Source organism: Cryptomeria japonica, chromosome 8, assembly GCF_030272615.1.
Source record: "Cryptomeria japonica chromosome 8, Sugi_1.0, whole genome shotgun sequence".
Lineage (NCBI taxonomy): Eukaryota > Viridiplantae > Streptophyta > Pinopsida > Cupressales > Cupressaceae > Cryptomeria > Cryptomeria japonica.
In genome coordinates, this window is record NC_081412.1 from 162,907,059 (window position 1) to 162,927,516 (window position 20,458).

Below are 20,458 nucleotides of genomic sequence, written 5' to 3' on the forward strand. Positions count from 1 at the left end.
AACCTGCCTCTTGGAGGTGAAAAACCCAGCCACAAAGTGCAATGTGTATTATCTCAAATGTAGGCAATTACAAGGCAAGTGTGCTTATCTCAGATTGTTGTTCAACCAACAAGATAGCAAATCTGAATTCCTCTTTATATGATAATGGAGATTGTAGCCCTTATCATCAGCATCAAATTCGCTCAAGGCAAGTCTTTATTCGCTTCGCAAGATCTTGATAGCATCACCTAACAGCCAACCTTCACACAATGGATGAGGAGCAAGTTCGCACAAGAGAGAGAGAGAGATCGCCAAATGTTGGAGAGCAAATTACATGTGTTGACAGCCTTAAGAATGATTCGCCTTGTATGTGAAATTAATTCATTATGCTATGCAAATGACTTGCTTATATACTTGACTTGTGGTGTCAAGTCTCAAGTCGGCCTACCTTGTTAATTTAATAATAATATTATGTATATCGTCCAAATAGGTCTTGACCTATTAAGACGTTATTGCTTGATTGCCTTTACCACACGCTACATGAGTTTGGGCCCAGCCCAATTACATAATCGCTCAAAATACATATTGGGCCTACCCTATCTACAAGTTACATTCAATATAGGACCACAAGTTACATCGCCCAATTAGGGTCAGACCAAATTACAAGTTACATTTATAGGGCCTGTCCTATCCACAAGTTACATTATATATAGGTCTTGCCCAAGCAAGACAAAATTACAAGTTACATGTATTTGGGCCCAGCCCTAAGTTCGATTTACATAATAGATAATACATGTGTATTTTAATTGTCATTGACAACATTAAAATACAGTAGATAGGTATCCGAGCTAGCTACTATTTCAACCATAGAAACAGGACTCGCCTAAACTCGGCAAGTCCGAGTCTGAGTCATGCTCGTCGAGTCTGTAGGACTCGAACTCGGACTCATCCGAGTCTAGCGAGCAAACTCGCCAGACTCGCCAAGTTGGCGAGTTTGGCTCAAACTCGCCAAACTCGGCGAGTCCTGAGCCCCAAACTCGGCTACTAGCTGGGTTAGTAAAATGACAAAAAAAATACATTTTAAAACGTTTTTTAAATGAATGGTATCGTCTTTGTTTACTACAACCTTCGCCTGAGAATGAGAAAAATTAGGGTTACAACATGTCAACCAATAGAAAAATAACACCTGACAACTTTATTAAATAATAAGTATTTTTGGCCTCGCAAGGGGCACTGCCCCTTGACCCCACCTTGGGGGCGCTGCCCCCAAACCCCCGTCGAAAAATATGGGAGGAAACTGCGTCGATAGAAGTAGGGAAAATTTAAGCTCCGAGTCTGACACTGATTGGATCGACCATGTAGATATAGAGGCTGAGATTGTAGCCATGGCACAAGAGGAGCAGAGAGCACGAGCACAGACAGGAGATTCAGAGGCAGATAGTGACACGGATGTTCCTGATGTTGGTGAGCATGGCATGGTGTCACGAGGAGCGGCTATGGCTGTCGAATCATCCAGGACCTACCTTAAACGCCTTCACAGGGGGCCAGGGCCGGAGGGTGCAAGCTCCTCTGAGCCATAGGCTTGTAGTTGTATTTAGCTTTGGTATTTGTATGAAACATTTGATGATGATCATATGATGACATGGATTTTTTATTCCATGAGTTTTGTAATATTGTATACATTTGACAATATTTATATATCTATGTTTGTTATTTCCTTCAGCTACAATTTGCATTTATGCTTATGTGATTGATGTATACTTGTGTATGTAATCAAATGAGCCGAGTTTGATGATGTTATTGTGTCTTTAAGGTGTATTCAATAAAGGGTGCCTGAAAGGCTGAAACAAGTTTTAAATCTTTAAAAATCTCTAAATTTCTTGAGTTTTTCACTTTCCTGAGTCCAGCCGAGTGTGATGCCAAGTCCCGAGTCCGAGTCCGAGTCGGCCTTGCTGAGTCCGAGCCGAGTTCGAGTCCTGTTTCTTTGATTTCAACACAAGGCCATAAATAAAATGATACTTGTAATGCAACTCATGAAATCTCTGTTAATAAAATAGAAAGCAATTATGTTAATATATTATAGAAAATACGTACAACTACAACCAAACAGAACTAGGGTAGAAAACTTCTAGAAGTTGAGCTGACCAAGACTAAAGCTAAAACACTTAAACAAAAAAGGTGCAATAAGAGGGGATAAACTCAAGACTCTGCCCTTAAAAGCTACTAATTTACTTGGACAATTTCAATAATTAAAGTGACTTCTCTGATATACCTTTCCAGAAAATTCTACATCCCTTTCAGTGAACTAACTGCAGTCTTGGAATCAGATCAAAATTACCAATTTCCGTATTCAAGATGAAAATTCAAAATGAAATTATTATGCATGCAGAGAGATTACTCTTGTTAAAAATGATCTTCTGAGGTTCCACAACATCCTTGCGATACCTAGTTTCTTTATTTTATGCTTTTCTGGAATCAGCTTGTCATTTATATTTCCTAGGACATTTCTAGTCTGTCTTTTGGAGCACTCAAAAATAGACTTGCAAAGCTGGTCAAGAAAAAGAAATGACACCGATTCCAGAAATTAAAAATATCTATTTGAAAAATCTAAAAGCCACCTATTTTGTTTGAGATACAACTTCAGTGGGTTTGGGCCTGGAATGCAGTGGTACTATGCTGGCCCAATGTGAAAGAGGTCCCTCGTTCAAACCCTGTGGATACAACCTTGCACTCAGATTGTGGTGAAAAATATAGAGAGCACTTGATTGGGTGCAACAATATGCTGGTCTACAATTCCCTGGTTCAAAAACCTGTGGGTGCCCCCTCACACCCCAATGGAGGGAAGAAATAGAGAGAGCGTATGAAACATTGTACAATTGCATTGGATAACAATGGGTTCCTTCTGCGGAAAATGATGGAAGTTAGGCAGCAAAAACTACATGTGCTACAGCAACATACAGCACAAAGAACTACACAGAAAGACAAAATGGAAATCACACAAAAAACAAACATGGCACAAATAAAAGAGCTGCAAATGGTGATATAGAACATTGAAATAAAGGAGAACAAAATATAGAGTCAACTAGAGGAGACTAAGACATGAGCAAGAGTAGTCAAAGAACCATCGGGAAAACAAAGGGAAATATTAATAAAAAAAAGGATAAAACGACAATTGGTGGAAGAGAGGGAAAGAAGCAGTAAGTCAGCCAACAGCATCATTAAAGGAATAAAAAATTATGGAGAGAAGGGAAACACCAATAATAGTAAGAGGTTATTCTTGAGAAAAAACTGATGTGGAAAGGACAAATCTGCCATGCACACAGGCTTGGAAAAGTAAAATAAGGTGGAAGAGATAGAAATATCCAAGTTGTAATGAAAGTCAAAGATGATAAGCAACAACTTCTAAAGAACAGAGAGTTAGTGAAAAGATCACGCTTTTATTTAGATAAGCATTTGACACCAATTCAACAAGAAGAGCAATGGAAGGAATAGAAAAAAGTGAGAAAAGCTAGGTTATAAGGCAAATGGGCATCGCTGAAAAGCCCTTAGTGAAAGTAGGATGACACTAGACAACTATGATGGTAAGCTGGAATTGCAGAGGTTGCCCTTGAAGTAGAGGTTTAAATTTAGGGCCCATACCTGAATATAAAGACATGATAGTTCTTATGAAGACTCACAAACATGATGGGTGTGAAATCTCGGATTTTGTAGAGTATACAAAAGTATCAATATGGAATGAAGTGGCTGAAAAAGGGAGAGAACATGGAGGGGTGACAATATTCATAAAGGAAAAACGAGGCAGATTCATACAAGTGTTGGAAAAAATTCCACAAGCAATACACATGGTTTTAGATTACAGAAAATGAAGGACAATCACCTTGGCAGCATGTTAGCTTTCACCACAACAGTCAAAAGTAAATGAGAAAATAAATCTAAATTACGAAGAACCACTTATAGCTTTAGGGAAAGACATCACAGCATACAACAAACTTAGAAAGGTGATGCTAATAAGGGATTCCAATGCTCAAACAGCAAATAAATAAGCTTGTACTCTAAGATTCAATGGTAACATAGATGACAACCCTCTACAGCTAGAGGAAGATGAACATAGTAGATGAACAAAAGAATGTAACTTACTTTGAGGAAAAAAATTTGGTTTTATGAAGCATACACAACCTCATCCTATGAAATGGCATGAGGAAATGGCCGATGCCAAGGGGGTACACATGCACAATATACAATGAGAAAACTGTGGTTGACTATATCATATGCTCCAAAGAGATAAACCAGAATATTATGCAGATAAAATTGGTGAATTGTCAATTGACCTTAAATCTGATCACAATCCACTATACATAAAAATCAACTTGTCAGAAATCAAGAAACACATTGAACAAACCCAAGATAGTCAATGGTTTGGACAAGGAAAGGAAACATAAGTATATGTTGACGTGTCTAAAATCGCTGAACTTGCGACTTCATCCGCCCAACGCAGAATAGAATGTACTCGCTGAGTATCCTATCCTCTCTTGAGATAAGGAAATCCCTAATGCTGTTTTTTGTTTGATCAAAGGGGATGACCTCAAGGTTTTGATTGTCAAGTCTTGACTGCGGGATTACTCAATGGTCGATGTGATTTGCTAGGAGCACAAGGGGACTTATGATTTGCAACAAGCTGGTCTGCTGCGATTCTCGAATTACGTAATAAAGAGCAAAAGGAAAGGGTTAGGAGATCTGAAACTAACAACACGGGTATGCGGGTAGACGGATTCAACATAACCAATTCCTGCTTGGCTAGAATAGCTCACAACCTTGCAGGAACGGTGCAATCTTCAAAGGCACTTGGAAGATTTTCAGACTGGAGACGCACGGCTAAGCACCCAATTCTAGCGCAGCTTAGACAAACACCTGCAATTGAACTAAGCACAATTAAAGGCTCAGGTTAACCATACAAAAGGATACACAATCAGTATATCCTCAATGGTATGAGCCTGAATCTATCAAATACCTGCACACCCAAAACAGAAATATCTATCTAAAATGCTGAGAGAAACCATGCAAACGGGATGAAAACAAGACAATAAACACCAAATCAATGTCTATATATTGATTTCAGCTGCATATTACAACAATTTCTGCAGCATCTCTATGCTACTGCTTAAAATCTAACCTATTCTAACTCTAAAATCTAACTCTCTCAACAGAGTCTAACTATCCAACAAAAATCTCTAACTATCTAACCCTTTACAAAAGAAAAGCCTCTGCCTTTTATAGTTTTTACAATTTTGAATCAGAGGCCAGGATGGACTGCATCCAAGGGTCCTGATCTGCCTTCCAGAAACTAGCAGCCTTAACCCATGCCCATTAAATTCTCACTCATCCATTCATCCACAATTTCAACTACCTGCCACTATTTGGCTTCAATTTGAGTCTATCCGGTAGTTGGACATAACTGTCCACAACTGACTTGTTTCCCCTTTCTTTCAAAATATCTGAGTGGGACCTACAAGCAGGTTTACAATAAAACAATTTCAGCTTTTTAGAAATTGAATTCCTGGAATTAAATCCAGCTGTGTGCTTTTTCTCGAGAAGGCATAAACTTGCAGCATTCAAAGTGTTCTTTGGTCTTTGGTCCCGGTGGTGGACTTCATCTTTGTTCAGCGGCACAGTTCCCAATGTTTGGTTGCTCTCGCGCTCTTGCAGCACGTTCCCACATCTTTTTTCTTTTTCCAGTCTTCAACGCCTGGCCTTGATTGCGATCCTTCTTCGATTTGCGTTTCAGGTCTTTCTCCTGGTTCCCTAATGACGTCCTGCGACCTGCGAACGATCAATTTCATTTCAATAAATCAATTTGAAAAATTAATTAATTTAATTTAACAAATATTTAAATTTAACGCCTAGAGGGTCATTTGAAAATTTCCCAAGTTTTAACGCTTTTACTCCTTCCGCGAATTTAGTTGTTCCTGGCAATTTTAGGCAAGAGGGGCGCTCGAAAAGTTTTTAAAAACTTTGACATTTTCACCCCTTAATGGTGAATTTCGGGATTTGGGCACTTTTGCCAACTTTTCACTTTTTAACATTTTGGCTAAAAGGTCTGAATTTGGCCATTTGGGGCATTTTCGCCAACTTTTCACTTTTCAGATTTTCACTTAAAGGTCCAAATTCGGCCCTTTGGGCACTTTTGCCAACTTTCACTTTTTAACATTTTGGCTAAAAGGTCCGAATTTGGCCATTTGGGGCATTTTTGCCAACTTTCACTTTTTAACATTTTGGCTAAAAGGTCCGAATTTGGCCATTTGGGGCATTTTTGCCAACTTTTCACTTTTCAGATTTTCACTTAAAGGTCCAAATTCGGCCCTTTGGGCACTTTTGCCAACTTTCACTTTTTAACATTTTGGCTAAAAGGTCCGAATTTGGCCATTTGGGGCATTTTTGCCAACTTTTCACTTTTCACATTTTCACTTAAAGGTCCAAATTCGGCCCTTTGGGCACTTTTGCCAACTTTCACTTTTTAACATTTTGGCTAAAAGATCCGAATTTGGCCATTTGGGGCATTTTTGCTAACTTTTCACTTTTCACATTTTCACTTAAAGGTCCAAATTCGGCCCTTTGGGCACTTTTGCCAACTTTCACTTTTTAACATTTTGGCTAAAAGGTCCGAATTTGGCACTTTGAGGCATTTTTGCCAACTTTTCAATTTTCACATTTTCATTTAAAGGTCCAAATTCGGCCCTTTGGGCACTTTTGCCAACTTTCACTTTTTAACATTTTGGCTAAAAGGTCCGAATTTGGCCCTTTGAGGCATTTTTGCCAACTTTTCAATTTTCACTTAAAGGTCCAAATTCGGCCCTTTGGGCACTTTTGCCAACTTTTCAGCGAATTTCGGACCTTTTGGCACTTTTGCCAACTTTTCAGCAAATTTCGGACCATTTGGCACTTTTGCCAACTTTTCAGCGAATTTCAAACCATTTAGAGTTTTTGTCAACTTAAGTGAATTTCGAACCATTTGGCACTTTTGCCAACTTTTTGCAAATTTCGAATCTTTTGGCACTTTTGCCAACTTTATCTCCTTTGTATCCCTTGGCGAAAATCAGCATTTCAACGTCATTGCAGGCCTTAACTCTTTCTTCACATTTAGGCGATTTTGCGAGAATTGGGGAGTTTAAAGTTCGCAATATGGCCCTAGAGGCCGAATTTGGTTTTAGCGGCACTTGACCCTTCATATCCTCTTCCGCAAAGACAAAAAGGCACAAACTGGGGGGTCCCTATCCAAGACGGGGATGGGTGTGCAATTCGCACAACAGTATGACACAAGGAAACATTAACATTTTCAGAACACTAAGAATCAACTTACAAGGAGTAGAAACGAGGCAATACAGGCCTCACACGAGAAACACCAACAGCAGCAAATTAATGAACAGTCCAAGAGGCATTGAGCAAGTGTAAAAGATCTAAGCTCAAAAAGGAGAAGATGACAGCTTTCCGACAATTGTATGGTTTGATGAAGACTAAGGTAGAAAGAAAATATCTCAAGGAGCTAAAGGAGTTGGCAAATAAATAGGGTGCAGCAATTGGTAAAAACAGAAAGGAAAGAATACATGGAAACTAGGAGGGAAGACTTGAGAAGACTTGGCAAAGGTGACACTAAAGATTTTTTGAAAGACCTACACTAAAGCAAAAAGAAAACTAAGAACAGTATCACATCAGTGCAATGGCTTGATAATGTGAAGCATCTTTATGAGTACAAGGAAGATAAGAATGCTCCTCCAAACAACAACAACACAAAAGCAAAATTGTTTAGCATGAGAGACGTTAAAAAAGGGACCGGCAAGCTAGCTAGAGGCAACAAATGTGATATAAATGGTTCATGGGTTGAATACTTTAAAACAGGGAATTGACATCATTGCATCTCACATAAGAGACATTTTCAACAACAATGCTCATGATGGCTTTTATGAAGATTGGACCACCCCACCAACCTAGTGATACCCATTTCCAAATGTGGAGATGTCAACAACTCATCTAGTTATATGTAAGAACCTTAAAAGGTCCTCAACTGAGACAACTGACGTTTAACTGAACCTGTTGCGTTTCAAGTGTGTTCTTTGCCAATTTGTAGCAGCAAATATAATTTTGACAAACTTAAGCACAAAAAGCAACTATAGGGAAACGCTAGAAATCAATTCTAATTCAGTAATAAACTGATCAAACCCTTATTACATGTATTCAACCTTTATTTACCCTCAATACATAAACAGACAATAAAATATAGGAACTGAAAAATACCAAGAATTGCTGAAAAACCTTATTTCTTCCTTGCTGGTCATACACAGTCCATTATGACAGCATGCTATAACTCACTCCAGACTGACCCAAACAGCTTGCATGGTAGCTCAATGGATGACTCTGGGCTAGGCACACCTTCTCCTTATTTTGTTTATTTTTTGGATCCTTCCAACATGAAAATCGCAGCCCCTTAGGTGATTGGCGCTACTCCCCAGGCAGTCGTACAGCCATCAAAAATATCTCCTTTGGGTATCTTTGTTTCCTTGTTTGCTGTAGCAACAAAATACTGATAAATAACGGTGCCTCTCTGACTAATAAGCACAAACTTGGTCCCTGAATGAAACCAACTGTAAGAGCAAGATCAACTGATATTTCACAGCCTCTGATGTTGTTATACAAGAATCCCATGTTTTCCTGTACCGATACCTCTAATCACTACAGAAGAATCTTCTGCTGAAACCCTTGGCCAAAACTCCTCTCAGAGCTCCAAACAAAAATATCAAAACTTAGCATAATGAAAAGAAGACCTAAAATCTTCTTTAATCTTCTCCATTTAGGGTTGGCGCGATTCCCAAGAAAGGTGCGATTTGGCCTTTAATGATGTTTTAACTTTTATTATTTATTTTTGACTATTGAAGTGTCAAAAAATAAATCATCTTCCATTTAATATAAAAACTGGCCCCATCTGATCAGAAATAGACCCTCACTTAAGTTATAACTTAAAGTGACTTTTTAAAATATTAAAACATTAAAGTTCGCCATTTAATATTTAATTAAAAATAATTAAATATTAATATCTCTCTAAGTATTCATCAGAAATGTCTGTCGTCTGAACTAGAGACTGCCAAACCATAATTTGTCCTTGCCCAACCCACTGGCTATAAATAGCAGGACTGCTAAAAATAGAAAGTATCTCAAACGGAGTCCTGGAGACCTCAAACGAAGCCCAGACCTGGTGTGCTTGCTCTGAAGGTGGTGAATCAAACTCTGGAGGACCCTCTACCCAACCTCATCAGCCTACGAGGGTCAGTGATAGGCTAATCTACTCAGCTGACAGATGTCAACTAGAAGGGGACATCACATTATAGAACTATACTGATCAATCCTCTCGAGTCTCATGGCAGAGTTGCTTGGTAGTACAGTTGAACATAGCATTAACTAACCAAAATGAAAGGAAAAAGTGCAGAAGGGCAAGCAAGCTTCAAACCAAAGCATTCAAAAATAGATCATTGCATCACTTTCAAACATTTAATAGAAAAACTATGGATCATCCTAAAAGTTTCATTAACTTGAAGAATGCATTTGACAAGGTTCTAGAAATAAGATACGGTACAATATGGAAGAACTTGGAGTGGCAATAGAGCAAAGTTGCAATCCATAGACTTTATGAGCAAGATAGAGCCAAAATCAAAACACACACAAGAATATCAGTATTTCAGCAATAACATAGGATTAAACAAGACAGTCCATGATTATCCACTTTATTTGGACTATATATTGACATATTATCAGAATGGATAATTGGATTAGGTGGAAATGGGGTCGCTCGTAAAACTCCTATTGTTGGGAAATAAATAGGTTCAATACCAAAGATTGTGAAAATCAATCTCTATCCAATAAACTAATCAAAGCATGACATTCAAGGCTTGGATAGCAGCAACATTAAAATCTGTAACTCATATACAAATGTGAAAATTAAGTTGCCTTAATTGTGGAAAACCAATGATTCGACCCTTCTTCTTTATGATGCCAAAAATCAGCCTGTTAACCATGCTTAACAAACCTATTTTATGTGAACTTATAACAGCAATAAATAATGATTAACAACATCAACATAAGATAGTAGCAATAAGGCATAAATCAGCAACATATCCACACATAACATAGGATTTGCGTGGAGAAAGCCTTGCAAGAAGAAACTCCACCAAGAAGAGAGGACAAGCTTGTATTAACAACAATAAACGTGCTTACAACACAATCACTTCCATTCTCCTCTTTGCCTCCACCATAGCAGCACCTATGCACATTTGAACAACCTCCTTATGCCTCGCATCCGTCCTTCATTACTACAGATTAATCTACATTCAATTGTTATGCTTAATTCTACACCCAAAAGGCTATATTTATAGAATGTCAAGGGCTCACAAAGAAGACTCTTGATTCCTCATGACCACAACCCTTGGAATGCCACACGAAACTCAAAAAGACATCAGTTTAGCATCCAACACCTTCCATCCAACATGGACACCTATACTTGCAAGATAAACATTACATTAAATGTAATAAATGACCGGAAACCAAGAGACACCTATTGCCTCTTCCATGCTCCCACTTGGAGAAGATACAACTGCACATCATTTGTCAATAGAACAAAAGATGTCAAACTCTCACTGTAATCTGAAGGTAAGAATTCAAGAGCTCCACACCAACACCCATTGCAAAAGATCATCCATCTTCTGATTAAAGATTGTCCATGGCTCCCAATACATTGCATAAACAATAGCTTAGAACCAAAACCTTGAAATAAAGAAGATAGAACACATTATGTGACTGCATAAAGCTCCCAATGAAGTGATACCAAGTTATACATGGCATCATGAATAACATCATTGCATAAACTCTACTTAAATTGAACAAATCTTCTCATGTACCATAATATACTACTAAGATTCAAATGATCAACTATATCAGGGACTTGTTGATGTGTCTTTTGTACACATACGAACACAGAATAAAATACCTAAAGGTACCTTATCCTCTCTTGAACAAAGTTTCCCGACTGCTGAAGATTTCGCCGAAGGATCAATCGAGAAACTCCAAGGTTCTTGTATGTAGGTTCTCTACGTGTGGATAAGCTTCTCGTGGTATGATGTGATTTTGCTGGAATCACAAGGGGACTTACATTCGACGACCTGAACGTCTTATTTGCTTTGGATATTGCTAGAACGTGAGATTTTACTGGTCCTAGACTTTGAAAAAAAGGAAAAAGGAGAAGGATTGAAACGGGATCTATTTCTAATACTAAGAATGTAAGAACAATGAATGACCTTTGATGAAATTCTAACTAAGTCTTGCTTTGACATCCCAGGACCATCTCCACAAGGTTAGTGCGATCTTCTGAGGAAAGCTTTAAAATGTTCAGATCACCGCTTAAGCATGGACACCATCAGGCTGATGCATATCAATGAAGAAGTGACAATTGAAGTTAAGCTTAAGCTGAATGATTCCAGTTGACTACACAAGGCAAGTCTGCAATCAACAAACTGCTATAGTATGGATATACATATTTCATCATCGATCATACACATTTCTTCCACTCATCTAATAACATGAAATCAAATTTGAGAAGTATAGAGACCATGCAAATTGTTGAATCGACCCATAGAATTCACCATTTCTTCAATGAAGTTTACAAGTCCTTTACAACAACATCTTGGCAACAATCTTTGCCTTCTCTTTCTACTCTACTCTAACTATTTCCTATTCTCTGACTATTCGTTATTATCTATTCTCTATCAACCAACTATTAACTATTGACTAACTATTAGCCTTTACAAATGAGGAGCCAGGGCTTATATAGTGCCCTCAATACAATTCAATGGCTCAGATCAATTTGAGATCAATGGCCAAGATATTACAATGAAAACCCTAATTAGGGTTTGTTACAACAAACTCAATTCTAGCCAATGAAATAATTGCATTATTTGGACACATGTCTTCTCTGGAATATTCGACCAATGGATATCCAGCGTAGGTACATCGAAGTTTGTGTCATCTTTGATGAGTCAGGTACATTGAATCTGGACACGCTGAGGTGGACCAATCCGACTGGAGGAGTGATGACTGGGATGCCACCTTGTCTGACACTTGTAACTTGGTAGATGTTCAATTTGATGATGCTAAGAAGCTAACTTTAATTAACTCTTCTGAAACTATTGGCTTCTTCAACGAACCCTTGCTTTTAACCTTCTTTGTCTTTGATGTGTAGGATGGATGGTGTACCTTTCCTTGAAATGCTGGACTGGAAGAGGTCGTCCTTGATGATGCTGGACTAGAGGAGGTCGTCCTTGATCTGGCCTGGTCTTCTTTCATTTGCAAGACAAACCAAAAGATGATTAAGGTCATATAACGAATTCATTTCAACATAACATTTTCTACCTTAAATCATCAACAAGAAGATATCAAAATGAAGTTTGCTCAGGATTCTTTACAGGGACAAGTTCTATAAGAATTTCGCCCTGGACCCTTTGGAAGGGTCAAGAGCGAATTTTGCATTCCTGGCTCAAGTTCTTCTCACTTTGTGACCGTACTTGCTTAGATACATGCCCGAGGACGCCCTCAATCTCAACCAACACCAATCTTGATGCAAATTTGGGGCAAAAGAGAGGTTTTTAAGAATTTCGCTCTGGACCCTTTGGAAGGGTCAGGAGCGAAATTCACCTTTTAGGACAAAATCTATCATGTTTCCACTCCAAAATACCTTCCAAGGCAAGCATACACTAGTCTTCTCTCCATCAAGGCCTGGGTATCCATCTCTTGATCTTCATCATGAGCAATTTTGGTGAAATTGGGAATTTCGCTCGGGACCCTTTGGAAGGGTCAGGAGCGAAATTCACCTTTTAGGTCACAACTCTTCATTTTCTTCACTTCAATTCATCTTGCAGGGCAAAGTAACATCATTTCAACCTCAACTACGCCTTAGGACTCCAAGTCTTGACTTGACACAATGAGGAAATAGGTAGATGAAGAATTTCGCTCTGGACCCTCTGGAAGGGTCAAGAGCGAAAATCATGATTTGGGCTAGATTACCCACTTTTCCAACTTCAAACCACCTCAAGAGGCAAACTTAGATCATTTTCCACCTAAGGAACAAGGATTGAATCCCAAACAAGGTAGCAAATGAGGTTTATAGTGAATTTCACTTTGGACCCTTTGGAAGGGCAGTAGCGAAATTCTCCTTTTGAGCTAAAATCTTGATCTTTCAAAGCGTCCAACTCCCTCACCAGGCAAGAACATACCAACACATCCTCCACCATGTCAACACCAAGCCAAAACAAGGAAGAAAACAAGAGTTATAAGGATTTTCCCTCTGGACCCTTTGGAAGGGTCAGGAGCGAAAATCATGTTTTGACCTTGATTCTTGATTTTTCCAACTCTAATCTTCTTTGGGAGGCAAACATAGACTAATCTCCTTTCATTTCCATCTTGGTCCTGACTTTGGCAAAGGGAAAATGAGTGTTTTCAAGAATTTCGCTCTGGACCCTTTGGAAGGGTCAGGAGCAAAATTCATCTTCTTGGCTAAAATCCTTCATATCATCCACCTTTACTCACCTCCTAAGACTAGAACATGTCAAAACACCTCCATACATGCCTAAGGAACTATGAACTTGGCCTTGATAAGTGAGAAATTGAGGTATAAGGGGATTTTCGCTCTGGACCCTTTGGAAGGGTCAGGAGCGAAATCCCTATCCTTGGCTAGTTTCTCACCTAGGTTCACTTCATTCTCCCCCAAACTTGATCAAACCAACTTCCTCCTTTCACAATCAAGATAATCCATCATCCAACTTAGTCTAGGCAAGGTCCAACTAGGTTTTTAAGGCCAAAGGAAGGCAAAATGGAGGATTTCGCTCTAGACCCTTTGGAAGGGTCAGGAGCGAAATCCTCTTTTGAGGCTAGCTTTCATCATTTCAAGGTCTAAAATCTCCTCTCTAAGGAAAAGTTGCATCAAACCTTCTCAATTATGCCTCAAAAGCCTATAATTTTGGTCATATCCTGGAGTAAAGTGGAGGAAAATTGGATTTCGCTCTGGACCCTTTGGAAGGGTCAGGAGCGAAATCCATGCCTTAGGTCATAATCTTCATCCTTAAACGCTTTCAAACACTTCTAAGGCAAGAACATATCAAAACCTTCACCCCATGCCTTAGAAATAAGACTCTTAGTGCAAACAAGGTGAAGAATGGGTGTGTCCTTGGAATTTCGCTCTAGACCCTTTGGAAGGGTTAGGAGCGACATCCACCTTTTGAGCTAATTTCTCACTTATTTTTCTTCTTCATACCTTGGACAAGCTTCATTAGGCCTCCTTCCCTCATGATCACATGAATTTGCTCTTCAAGCTGACATGTAGCCCAAGAATTTGGTGAAAAAATAAGGTTTTACATGAATTTCGCTCTGGACCCTTTAGAAGGGTCAAGAGCGAAAATCATGTTTGGGCTCAAATCCTGACTCCGTTTGAATTTGACTTTGCCCTAGGCTAGATCTTTGATTCATTCCTTCCATGCCTTAGCCAAATTTGCTCAACCACTCACTGACTTCCTCGAACTCAAACGGGACACCACCAGCAAAACCAAGCCTAAGGAAGACCTTGAAAGAAACACTTAACTTGGAGCATCTACTGACTCACCCTAGCTCAAGCAGAGCCTTCTATCCAGCGATCCCCTGACAGCACTCATCATGCAAAGGCTAACAGACAAAACCCTAAAAGACCCAGAAAACAAACCCCAAAAAGCAAAAAGCAGGGGTCCCCATTTGCAATGGGGCGATGTGTGAATACGTCACAACAGGACTCCAAATAACTCTTTTCTCACTACAATAATCATACTAATGCCATAATGGTGACCAACAACAAGGGTCTACCAAACCGAATCCTCATCAAACAATTTACAAGATTAGCACATATGCAACATCTCAAAAAAAGAAATACATAATTAGTGCTCTGACCTCAAACAATTGAAAGATTCAACCCCACATCAGTATCATGTATAATAGAGATAATCAGGCATAACATGTCGATTTCCAAGACTCAAACACCATAATCAACGCTACATCTGATTTGACAAACAAAACCACATAGGAGTAACCATAGATCAATAAGAACATTCCAAGCAGCCATGCAAACCTATAATTGTCTCCATCCAAAACACCCTAAATTCAGTCTTACCACAAATATACATTCCACAGATTTTAGTTAACATGTAAAACCTAAAAAACTATCTCTATAAATCTGAAATCCATTTAAACATCTACGCATTCACATTATACATGTCATCTGAACAATGGAAATACCACAGATCTACAAAACTCAACTACTAAAAACAAGAGATCATTGCAACCCCAAAACAGACAAGAAAGTTGTCTAGGAACTTACCAAAACAAACAGGAAAGTTGTCTAGGAACTTACCAAAACAAACAAGAAAGTTGTCTAGGAACTTAAACCATATGAAACATATCAGCTCCACAACTCAAAAAGAGGTCAGTGGCTTATTTTCCAATGGTTTCATGTAACCATGGGCTAAAACCATGAACCCAACATAAGCTCTCCATTTTGTAGTCCAAATAGTCGGTGTATCTCCATGTGACAAAGATATCAACACCCATCCAACATGAACACCTTCTCACTGCACATGACCATAAGAAAAAGGAAGAAAACCACCAAACAAGAGGATACATACATATTATCAAACAAGAGCTCAAGATTACCAAACCATAACCAACTCCATAAAGATACACAAACATGAGCTTCAAATGTTCAACATAGATCACATTGATAATATCCATGGTTTCCAATCTCACAAATCAACAAAATAGGGTTAACTCGTAGAACATTCATTGCAGCCCCATAAGTCTTTCAACAACTTTTAATTCCTTCTAAATGATTCCCACAAGCTTTCCATGCTACGAAACCAAAAATAGAGGAAAACCCAGAACTCGTAACCTTTAGCTGTGATAACAAATGTTGGGGAATAAACAGGTTCAATACCAAAGATTGAGAAAATCAGTCTCTATCCAATAAACTAATCAAAAGATGAAATTCAAGGTTTGGATAGCAGCAACATAAAAATTTGAAAATTAAGTTGCCTTATTTGTGGAAAACCCATGATTAGTTCCTTCTTTATGATGTCAAAAAACACCTTGTTAACCATGCTTAATAAACCTATCTTATGTGAACTTATAACAGCAATAAAAATTGATTAACATCAGCATAAGATAGCAACAATAAGGCATAAATCAGCAACATAACATCCACACATAACACGGGATTTACGTGGAGAGAAACTCTTGTAGGAAAATACTCCACCAAGAAGAGAGGACAAGCTTGTATTAAGAACAATAAATATGCTTACAATACAATCACTTCCATTCTCCTCTTTGCCTCCACCATAGCAGCACTTATGCACATTTGAAAAACTCCTTATGGCTCCCATTTGTCCTTCATTCCTGCAAAGAAATCTACATTCAATTCAACTGATTAATTTTATACTCAAAAGGCTGTATTTATAGAATGGCAAGAGCTCCAAGACCACCTATAAAGATTCCCAAAGAAGACTCTTCATTCCTCGCGACCACAACCCTTGGAATGCCTCCACAGAACTCGAAAAGGCATTGATTTAACTCCCAATACCTTCCCTCCAACAAGGACACCTATACTTGCAGGATAAACATTACATTAAATGTAATAAATGACAGGAAACCAAGAGACACCTATTGTCTCTTCCATGCTCCCACTTGGAGAAGCCCATAGGTCACTATTTTTCCACTTTCTTAAGTCATTAAATATCTTATTCTAAACATCCATAAGTGGGGAAAAAAATATTAAATAATTGTGTTCACAACCCACTATAACCGCTGCTAGTGGAACCCAACACCCCTTATGAATGTATTACAAATAATGGTGAGAATTAGATATTACAAATTATTTTCCCAATACATCCTAAGTGCCTTAGGTCACTTTCCAAGGATGTTGGAACCATGTCAAAGGATTTACAAGGTAGATGGCACCTTAGTCCTAACACCTATATGCGTATAGATTAAACAGGGCAGTCTGCCTATTTGGCCTATATATTGACATACTGAAATAATGGATAAATCAATTAAGTAGAGAGACAAGGCTCAAGCACCTATTCATGTTATAAAAATCCTTTTCTATATGCAAATGATTGTATTTTGACCGCAACAACAGACCAAAGTTTAAAAGATCATTTGAAAGACTTGGAACTCTTTTGTGGAGAAGTCGGAATGCTGGTCAACACCAATAAAACATGAAGTTTTATATTTGTGGGAAATCAACAATAGATAATCACTAAATAAAATTACTTGGGGCTTAATTTCACAAACAAGCTTAGTTGGGAAACTTGCATAACAAATAGAACTCAAGGTGGGTGAAGAGGACCATACTCTCTGCAAACTAGATAAAAAGATGCAGATTTGAGAGACTAGAAAACCACCAAGATCTTGTTTGGGCTGCTAGCAGTGCCAGTGGTGCTCTATGAACGTCAAGTTTGGGCCAACATTACATCAAATCTAAAGTGGAGACAAATTGAAAGAATTCAGAATTTCTTAATAACAAGCTCCTTCAAGATCAAAGCATCAGTCCCGTACAAAATAATACTAGCTGAAATAGGAAAATTTCTGATAGAAACAACAGTTATGATTTGTCTTCTAGGCCATATAGTGAAAGTAGAGAACATGGAGTAGGACAAATGATGAAGGGCGGTAATGAGAGAAGTGTTGAACATAAGAAAGAGGACATGGATAGAACAAAACAAATGATGGATGAACAAGGGTGGCATCAACCTACAAGAAGGCCCAACCACCAATCAAGAGATTTAAGATTATGCGAGAAAATTTTAAACCAAATATGTGGATAAAGCAACTCAGAAGGAAAAAGCAATGCTATACGACTAAGTTCAATCCCACTTATTAATACAACCATAAATATTAAAAGCTACATAGAGGAAAAAATCAAATGAAAATACAGATGCTCATAGCCAATTAAGGACTGATTCACACCAACTCAGATGTGAGAGAGGTGGGTGAAAGGTCCCAAAAGAAAGATGAGAAGAGAGAATATGTATTTTCTAAACCTCAGGAAGGGTAGAACTAGAAACAGGATGCCCTTATATTGTGGAATGCTCCAAGTATGATGACATTCAGGATAACTATTAGGACAGCAGGAGTATGAAACTTCAAAAGAAGGAAAAGAATAGAGACTTAAACTAGGTTCTTACTGCTATGTGCTGTTTTTCAGCAGCATCCCACCTCCTTGATTTTTATTAACTCTGGAGTCCCATAGACTGTTTTGGTCTCGCGGATGTTATTATAATCTCTATCATATCTCCTTTCCCAGGTAAAGGAGGAGACAATTAACATGAAAAATCTGCAATCTTATATCTTCTAGCAACAGTGTACAATTGTATTGTATAACAGCAGATTTTCTCTCCACAGAAAAAGGTGAGACATAATATGAAAGATTTGTAGATTCATGAATCCTAGCAACATTGTATAATCATATTGTATAACAGTGGGTTCCCTTTCCCTCTCCTATAAAAAGGGAGACAATTAATGTAAAAATTTGCCGGTGCATAATAATGGCAACATTGAATAGTTATATTGTATCACAATGGGTTCTTTCTCCCCCTTCAGAAAAAAGGGAGACAATTAATATGAAAAATATGCAGTTTCATAGCTCCTAGCAACATTGTATAAGAGTATTGTATCAAATATTAAAATTGGATTCCGTCTCCCTCCACAGGTTTAAAAAGGAAGAAACAAATAATATGATAAAAAGGCCTTTCCCATTTTAGAGAGAAAGGATAAATCTGCAGCAACTATGGTAAATCGAATAACAACCTGTGGCAAATTTAAATTGTTCTTGTCTTTGTGCTGAAAAAAAATACGAGGAAAATCAAATTGATGAGTCATGTTTTCAAGCGCTGAAAGAAATTCAATACTTACCTCAAAAAAGATTCCAAAAAGAGTTGAAGGAATTGTTCTGACGGGTTGCCCTGCATCGACATAAAGAGACACTGTCTCATTCTGCTGCTGCGCAAAAACCACTATTCCACGACACCATATCACAGCAAAAACGACTAAAAATTTCAAAATTCCACTCCTTTCCTCCATTTCCAGCACTTAACCAGCAAATAATGCAAGGGTTTCCACGACAAAACCAAATTCAACGTGATCCACGTTATTGGCCGTCTTTTAACATCTTTTCACAAAATTAGCAATTACACTGCAATCCTGGAGCAGGCTTTACTTGCCAGACAACAATGTATAGTAAATATGCTGTTTTTGGCCAAAAAACTCTTCTACTGGAATCCTTCAACGATCTTCAAACAACGGTATACATTATAAATGGTAAATACCGCTCCTGAAAGAAATGATTACTGTACTGCAAAATTTCTAACGATCCCAACTTATCAAACAACAGTCCGTAATAAAACCCCGTCTCTTAACAAAATACAGGAAACCTTAAACAATTTGTAGCCATCAAGTAGCAATTCTTTAACATTTTTTAGCCATCGGGCAGAAACGCATGATAAATGTCTCTTATGTTACTTCAAATAAACTTGAAGTACAATACACTCAAGCTTCGCAAAAACTATTCCAACACCAACGGTTTTTCAACAAAAAATTCAGTCATGTCAACTTCAATTTTGTCAAACTTTCGTCTCAAATCCGTCAACCCTTGTCTTTTGACGGCAAATTCTACAACTTTGACGACTCTATGCCAAATTTTTAAATCAGTTGGCTAAATCCTCTTCAAATTTCTGTTGGATTTGCCATGTAATGAGAGATTTTGAACTTTTGCTGCGTTCCCCGAATGATGCATGAAGATCGCCGGTGGATTCAAAGGAAAAATAACTGAAATTTTTTTAGGACTTTGGGGAGATTTTAACAAGAAATCATTTGTTAGTGGTTCAAATTTTTCTCACTAAACATGATTCCTAGATTAAACGACAAAATTCTGAAATAAATCCATCACAAATCATTCTTCTTCGTCCTTTCTACATGATTTGTCTTTTAGAATAGCGCCGTCCCGGCGCATCTCTATCCGAATTGCGTTGAAAGTTTTAAATTATATTACTGCCAATGTAGGAATTGTATTTTTCGAATTATAATACCGAGGTGCGCGGATTTTGTATTCATTGTTTTTATAATACCGCAAAGGTACGAATTATCTATGATTTTGAGGACATTCTAGGTAAGAAAATAGGATATTCTAAAAAAGTCTAATTATTTTGTTTGAGGATGTACCAACTCTAAAGATGGTTGAGTCTTAGGTCAAAATTCATAGTCGAAAAGATTTTTTTTCCAATAAAGAAATTTAATGGATAAGGATTGAATGAATTTTTTAATCATGATCACGAGGTTGAGTAATTTATGGGACCTACGAGTACCCAATAAAGAAAAG

General features: G+C 38.0%; 1 protein-coding gene across 1 annotated transcript in view; it reads right to left on the reverse strand.

Annotated features, from left to right (window-relative positions):
• The window catches only part of LOC131044799 (alpha-L-arabinofuranosidase 1), a 262,170-nt gene extending 242,053 nt beyond the window's left edge, over nucleotides 1-20,117 (reverse strand). Inside the window, exon 1 of the mRNA XM_057978239.2 lies at nucleotides 18,997-20,117. Within this exon, the coding sequence (XP_057834222.2) occupies nucleotides 18,997-19,164 (168 nt within the window). The 5' untranslated portion in view covers nucleotides 19,165-20,117. The remainder of the gene's footprint in view (nucleotides 1-18,996) is intronic.
• Between the last annotated feature and the right edge of the window lie 341 nt (nucleotides 20,118-20,458).